The following is a 7,252-nucleotide window of genomic DNA, read 5'->3' on the forward strand; positions in this document are numbered from 1 at the left end:
AGAGAGAGAGAGAGAGAGAGAGAGAGAGAGAGAGAGAGAGAGAGAGACTTTAAAATGTAGCCATGTAAAAAATAGAAAACCATTTCTGTCTCAAGGAAAACACAAAAATGGTAGATTTTAAGCAACATTTTAGCAATAGGTCAGAGTCCATTCCTGTTCATGTCCTGTTGGAAAGGAGGGTCATATGTGTTCTTTTAGATGTAGGGATGTTGTAATAAAAGGCAAAGTCAAATCTTGCTAATTAAACATTTGTTTTGGAAGGAAACCCAGTCGTTTGTCTCCTTCTCTTTGACCTTAGGATCCACTCTTTGAGAGCATGAATTCCCGTTGAATAATGTTATTTTTGTTTTATTTTATTTTATTTCATTTAAAAAGAACAGGTTTGCCTGCATCCTGAAGGAAAGTTTCACAGAAACATTGCCGATGGTAAACATGACAGGAGCTATTTCTGGATATTCCTTCAAACAATGCTCTCATCAATTAAGTGGTAAGATTCCTTATCCAATACAATAAATACTAGCCATTATACTATAGACATGTAATTGTTTCAGATACAGTTTTCTGTCTCTAAAATAAAATACTACCACTGAGGACTAAACCTCCTACTAAGGGGCCATCTTCCTAAGTAGAGGACATGGTTGTCCTCTTTCCTCTCCCCATAAGCACACTGTCATTCACTAACATTTCTTAGCCTCATAAAAGCATGACACCACCTCGGTTCTTATTATTTTTCCTTCCCAGTCTAGAACTGCGTGCAAAAGCCCTTATTATAAATGCTAATTCAAATCAAAAGAAGAAAATGCAGATTAAAGTGGTCCATTTTTAAATAGTGAAACGGGCACTTTTCAATAAGATAAGGAGTAAACCATTTAATTGGTCAGTGCAGTTTAGGCACGAGGTCAGAAAGTCAAAATGCAAATTCACAATCTTTGATTTAAAAAAATATTTATTTATTTTTATTATTTTATTTTATGTTATTTTATATACATTGGTGTTTTGCCTCCATGTGTCTTGTGTGAACATAGCAGATCCCCTGGAACTGGAGTTACAGACAGTTGTGGGCTGCCTGTGATGATGGTGCTCGGAATTGGGCTCAGGTCTTCTGGAAGAGCAGCCAGTGGTTTTAATTGCTGAGCCCCCTCTCCAGGCTCAAATGTACAAGCTTAAAGCTGCTCCAGTGTAAGAGGCACATCGGCTTCCTGGTGGAAGTGGGAATTAGGCCGAGTGAAACAAACCAAAGAATTTACACGGGAGAGTGGGCGAGAAGTGGGCAGTCAAGGCAGCTACTGTGGTTGCCCCGGGCTTCTGGTGATGCTTAGATTCTCTGCCTTTTTTTTCCAGCTTGCAGCAAAGATGTGTACGTGAACCTAGACATGAAGGGCATGAACTATAACAGTTCTGTTGTGAAGAACGCTCGAGAATGCCAGGAGAGATGCACAAACGATGTCCATTGCCAGTTTTTCACATATGCAACAGGGCATTTTCCCAGTGTGGACCATCGGTGAGTGAGCGGAGTCGGAGCCCCTGGATATAAGCCTGCCCTGGGAAAGAAAACCACTGGTTCCTTAGGTATTTTCATCAACATGAAGCCTAAACTCATTTTTTTAACCCCAAGATATTTGCATAATAGCAATCACTGTTTTGTCATGAAAAGGTCATAGCATGTCTAATTAACATGCATTTAAGTCATATTCAAATTTCAGAGCTGGAAGACTGCTCAGTGTGTAAACACACTGCTTCTTCAAGCATGAGGACCCTGAGATTGGATCCCAGCAGGCACGTAAAAGCCAGATGTGTCTGTGCCTGTCTTTAACCCCAGTGCTTAGGGCATGGGAGGATCAAGGATGCTTGGGACTCACTGCTTAGCTCCAGGCTTTTTTAAAAGATATTTTCTTTATTTACATTTCAAATGTTATCCCCTTTCCCAGTTCCACAGCCCCCCACCCCCTGGAATTCCCCATATCCCATCCCCTCTACCCTGCTTCTATGAGGATGTTCCCCCACCCACACTCACCATTCCAGCCTCCCCACCCTGGCATTCCCCTACACTGGGGCATCCAGGACCAAAGGCCTCTCCTCCCACTGATGCCCGACAAGACCACTCTCTCTAGCTCCAGGCTTAAGGAAAGATCCTGTCTGGAGGGGAAAAGGTAGGGGGTAATAGGGCAGGAACTCTAAAATCCTCCCTTGGACTTCCTAGTCATGCTTGCTTGCGTACCCACACACCCCACACACCCCACACACCATACACACCCCACAAACCCCACACACCATACACAACACATATAGTGCAGCCTCAGAGATTCTGTGTTTCAATGACACTGTAAGCTTACCCAGTATCCTAACTACAAAAGGCATTACATTTTTACATTTGTGGCTCTGAGAGCTCTGGTTTGATCCGAAATGCTCTTCCCAGTCTAACAAATGTCCTGACCTAAAAAGAATCAAAACTTAAAGTTTGTTTCTCTGTCTACCTAGATATACAGCTCTGTTCCTTAACTAAGAAGAAGTAATTGAAACCAATGTGCAAAGTTTTATCCTGTTTGATGTGGGATTTTTGAACTCTCCCAGGAAGAAATCTGTTATATAAAAATATATGACTGAGAGTGAATGACTAAATCTGCATTTTCAGATTTAAAGTTTTGTTACAAAAACATATGACTTGTTCTTTTAAAAATATGTTAGTTTTATGTGTGTGTGCAGGTGTGTGTGTGTTTATGTATGTGCGTGCCTGTGTGTTTAGATGCACATGTGTGCAGATAACTATGTAGGCCAGAAGAGCCAGCTCTCCATCTCCCAAGGTTCATTTTTAGATTTAGGAATCTGACACTATCTAGATTCCCACAGTAAACAACAGTTATGTGATAGTTGGATTTTAACATGGATTGTTCATACTTCTTCACTTTCCATAATTCTGAAAAAGAAATGAACGGGAAGCAAAGCTTTAAAGATGTGTTTTAAAATGAGTAATATCAACAAATGGTGCTGGTTCAACTGGAGGACAACATGTAGAAGAATGCAAATCGATCCATTCTTATCTCCTTGTACAAAGCTCAAGTCCAGGTGGATCAAGGCCCCCCACATAAAACCAGATACACTGAAACTAACAGAAGAGAAGGTGGGGAAGAGCCTCGAATACCTGGACACAGGGGAAAAGTTCCTGAACAGAACACCAATGGCTTATGCTCTAAGATCAAGAATTGACAAATGGGATCTCATAAACTACAAACCTTCTGTAAGGCAAAGGACGCTGTCAATAGGACAAAATGGCAACCAACAGATTGGGAAAAGATCTTTATCAATCCTACATCCAATAAAGGGCTAATATCCAATATATACAAAGAACTTAAGAAATTAGACACCAGACAATCAAATAACCCTATTAAAAATGGGGTACAGAGCTAAACAAAAAATTCTCAACAGAGGAAACTCGAATGGCTGAGAAGCACCTAAAGAAATGTTCAACATCCTTAGTCATTAAGGAAATGCAAATCAAAACAACCCTGAGGTTCTATCTCACACCAGTCAGAATAGCTAAAATCAAAAACTCAGGTGACAGAAGATGCTGGCAAGGATGTGGAGAAAGAGGAACACTTCTCCATTGTTGGTGGAATTGCAATCTGGTACAATCACTCTGGAAATCAGTCTGGCGGTTCCTCAGAAAATTGGACATAGTATTACTTGAGGACTCAGCTATATCACTCCTGGGCATATACCCAGAAGACGCTCTAACATATAACAAGGATATATGCTCCACTATGTTCATAGAAGCCTTATTTATAATATCCAGAAGCTGGAAAGAACTCAGATGTCCTTCAATAGGGGAATGGATACAGAAAATGTGGTACATTTACACAATGGAATATTACTCAGCTATTAAAAACAATGAATTTGAGAAATTGTTAGGCAAATGGATGGAACTAGAAAATATCATCCTGAGTGAGGTAACCCGATCACAAAAGAACACACATGGTATGCACTCACTGGTAATTGGATATTAGCCCAAAAGCTTGCAAAACCCAAGATGCAACTCATAGACCACATGAAGCTCATGAAGAAGGAAGACCAAGTGTGGGTGCTTCGGTCCTTCTTAGAAGGAGTAGCAAAATACTCATGGGAGCAAATATGGAGACAACGTGTGGGACAGAAAGTGAAGGAGGGGGTCATCTGGAGACGGTTCTACTTGGGTATCCATCCCATATGCAGTCACCAAAGGCAGACACTGATGTGGATGTCAGGAAGTGCATGCTGACAGAAGCCTGATATAGGTGTCTCCTTAGAGGTCTGTCAGAATCTGACATATTCAGAGGTGGATGCTCACAGCTAACCATTGAACTGATCATGAGGTTCCCAATGGAGGAGTTACAGAGAAGACTGAAGGAGCTGAAAGGGTTTGTGGCCCCATGAGGACAGCAACAATACCAACCAACCAGAGCTCCCAGGGTCTAAACCACCAGCCTGGGAGCACATAGGAAGGGACCCATGGCTCCAGATGTATATGAAGGGGAGGATAGCCTTGTCGGGCATAGGTGGGAGAGGAAGTCCTTGTTCCAGTGAAGGCTGGATGCTCCAGCGTGGGGGAATTCGTGGGTGGGGAGATGGGAGTGGGCGGGTGGATGGGTGGGGGTACATCCTCATAGAAGCAGGAGGAGGGGGGATGGGATAGGGGGTTCCTGGGTAGGTGAGGGAACGGGAAAGGGGATCACATCTGAAATGTAAATAAATTATCCAATAAAAAAGGATTACAAAAAAATGAGTAATAAAAAAAAATGAGAAGCAGCCTTCTATGGCTTCTCTTTATTTCCCCTCAGAGGACAAATTTTATGTCTTAGACTTAACAGAATTAGAACCACAGGCCAGGAAAATGTTCCTAGGGTTTACACAAAAGCATATTTGGAGGGCTGAAGGGAAGCCATTCTCACAGTCCCCTCACACAGTGACATCAGCTTCCTGTGTTGTCCATTTACGGATGGATAACATTGTTCCTGAGTCTTCAGGGCCACCCTGTGGTGAGAAGAGAGGCTAGGATTCAAGAGGCTGACTAGCTCTGCAGGTGAACACTCTTCCGGGCAATTCCTCTGTGGTTATGGTCATTCCCCCACTGACGGTAACTTCCTATCCTCTCATGCTTTTATATACTCGGAAAGAGTAATATTTTTCCGTTTTTGTTTTTATTCAGTAAAATGTGTCTTTTGAAGTACACCCAAACGGGGATGCCAACCACGATAACGAAACTTAATAATGTGGTATCTGGATTTTCGCTGAAGTCCTGTGGACTTTCGAACTTGGGTAACTATCATTTTTTCTCGATGAGATACTGGTGCCATTAAGCCCGGACACGTGTACAACGGGTCTGATTTTAAAACAGTTGATGCTCACTCATAAAGCGAATCCAGTAACCTCGTCTTCATCAGTGGGGGATTCGACAAGACGCTAGGGAAGGGGGCGAAAGAATGAAGGGACAAGAGACACAAAGGAGGAGAGCAAGTCTAGGGTTCTGATCAAGTTCTCTAACTTTAATTTCAGGCGGCTGGTTATAAAGACTCAGCAAAATGGGAAGTTTAGGCAAGGGTCATTGCTTAGGGCTATCCCACTACTGAATACTCATTGTCTAAGACCATCCCACTGTCCCGGCTCTCAGGAAATACCAGACGTACTTTGATTTCCTGGGATCTGAGATAGTGAACACCGTCCTTTCTTAACCTTGTACTTTAACTGACTAGGTTTTTCTAGAACAGCAGGTAATTTCATGAGGTTCTCTTAGAGCAACAGGTAATTTCAAGGGTTTGGCTCCGGTAGTGATACAGTTCATTATGTCTTAGAAAAGATTTCTTAAATTTCATTTTTTTTTTATAAACAACGACAACAAGAACAAAAATAAAGGTCTTCTGATGAACTTTCCATTTGTAATACAATTTGCAAACACTGCCTGGGCTGTCTGTGGTGTTGCTGGTGCCCCGCCTTCCTAACACATTTCTTCTGTTACATACAGCTTGTATTAGGGACATTTTCCAGAACACGGTGCTTACAGACCTTAACATTGACAGCGTGTTGGCCCCAGATGCTTTTGTCTGTCGTCGAATTTGCACGCATCACCCGACTTGTTTGTTTTTTACATTCTTTTCCCAAGCATGGCCAAAAGAATCTCAGAGGTAAGGAGTTGCCACTAAGGGTCATTTGGTCTCTTTATAAAGACAGCCAATAAAACCTGCTGCATAATCAAGATAGGAGACATATAAATAACAAGGGACTTCTGGACTCTTTGAGATAGGTTTGAACTGTTGAAAGGGGCAGCATCAACAGGAGGAAAGACTCTGGGACCACTGACAACAGGGCAAGTTTCAAAAGTGTTTTGAAGAGATCTTAGTGACAATTTACAGACCGTGACTTGGTGATTGGAGAAGCGGTGTCAGGGATGAAGTTCCTATTAAAGGCTTCTCAGAGTTACCTTTACTTTCCATACTTACTGTAACAAGTGGTCTTTCTCTTTGATAAATTTTATATGATTTATTCATACCCCTCCCACAATCTGGTCCTTTAGACATCTTTGTCTCCTTAAAACATCTGAAAGTGGATTACCAAGCACACGCATTACAAAGAGCAACGCCTTTTCTGGGTTCAGTCTCCAGCACTGCAGGCACAGCGTCCCAGGTAAACACTGAAGGCTTGCCCTCTCCTCGAGCTCCGCAGTCCTGAGGGGCCAGGTGGCTGTGAAGGCTACATACCTCAAACCTGGAATGTGCTCTGTTGTCTAGTATTCTGCCATCCATCCTTTTACAACGACACTGATTTCTTGGGAGAAGAACTGGACATCGTCGATGTGAAAGGCCAAGAAGCCTGCCAGAAAATGTGCACCAATGCTGTCCGCTGCCAGTTCTTTACCTATTATCCATCTCGAGGATCTTGCAATGAGAGAAAGTAAGGCAAGCATTAGGCAGACGCGCTTGGAGCATGTCCTTGTAGATTGTGTTTTGCTTACACGGTTTTGTTTTCAACCATAGGGGCAGATGCTACTTAAAGCTTTCTTCAAATGGATCTCCAACTAGAATACTTCATGGGAAGGGAGGCATCTCTGGATATACACTGAGGCTATGCAAAATGGATAATGGTGAGTGCTTGAAAAAATACAACTGAAGGGGAATAGTCAAAGCCATGTGTCAACATGAGGCTAATCCACAACAACCACAGAGTGGCAGAAACAGCAGCACAAGCATATATATATATATATATATATATATATATATATATATAT

At 42.2% G+C, this 7,252-nt stretch overlaps 1 protein-coding gene across 2 annotated transcripts in view; it reads left to right on the top strand.

The window, feature by feature from the left end:
• Positions 1-7,252, top strand: part of F11 (coagulation factor XI) — a 32,139-nt gene that overhangs the window by 8,521 nt on the left and 16,366 nt on the right. Inside the window, exons 4-10 of one of the 2 annotated variants that reach the window (XM_028757646.1) lie at positions 381-487; positions 1,342-1,501; positions 5,180-5,289; positions 5,993-6,152; positions 6,542-6,651; positions 6,756-6,918; positions 7,002-7,108. In XM_028757646.1, the coding sequence (XP_028613479.1) occupies positions 381-487; positions 1,342-1,501; positions 5,180-5,289; positions 5,993-6,152; positions 6,542-6,651; positions 6,756-6,918; positions 7,002-7,108 (917 nt within the window). Of the gene's footprint in view, positions 1-375; positions 488-1,341; positions 1,502-5,179; positions 5,290-5,992; positions 6,153-6,541; positions 6,652-6,755; positions 6,919-7,001; positions 7,109-7,252 lie in introns of both variants that reach the window. The other variant, XM_028757647.1, reaches the window with a different exon arrangement.

This window comes from Grammomys surdaster, unplaced genomic scaffold (assembly GCF_004785775.1).
Source record: "Grammomys surdaster isolate TR1022 unplaced genomic scaffold, NIH_TR_1.0 126178, whole genome shotgun sequence".
Lineage (NCBI taxonomy): Eukaryota > Metazoa > Chordata > Mammalia > Rodentia > Muridae > Grammomys > Grammomys surdaster.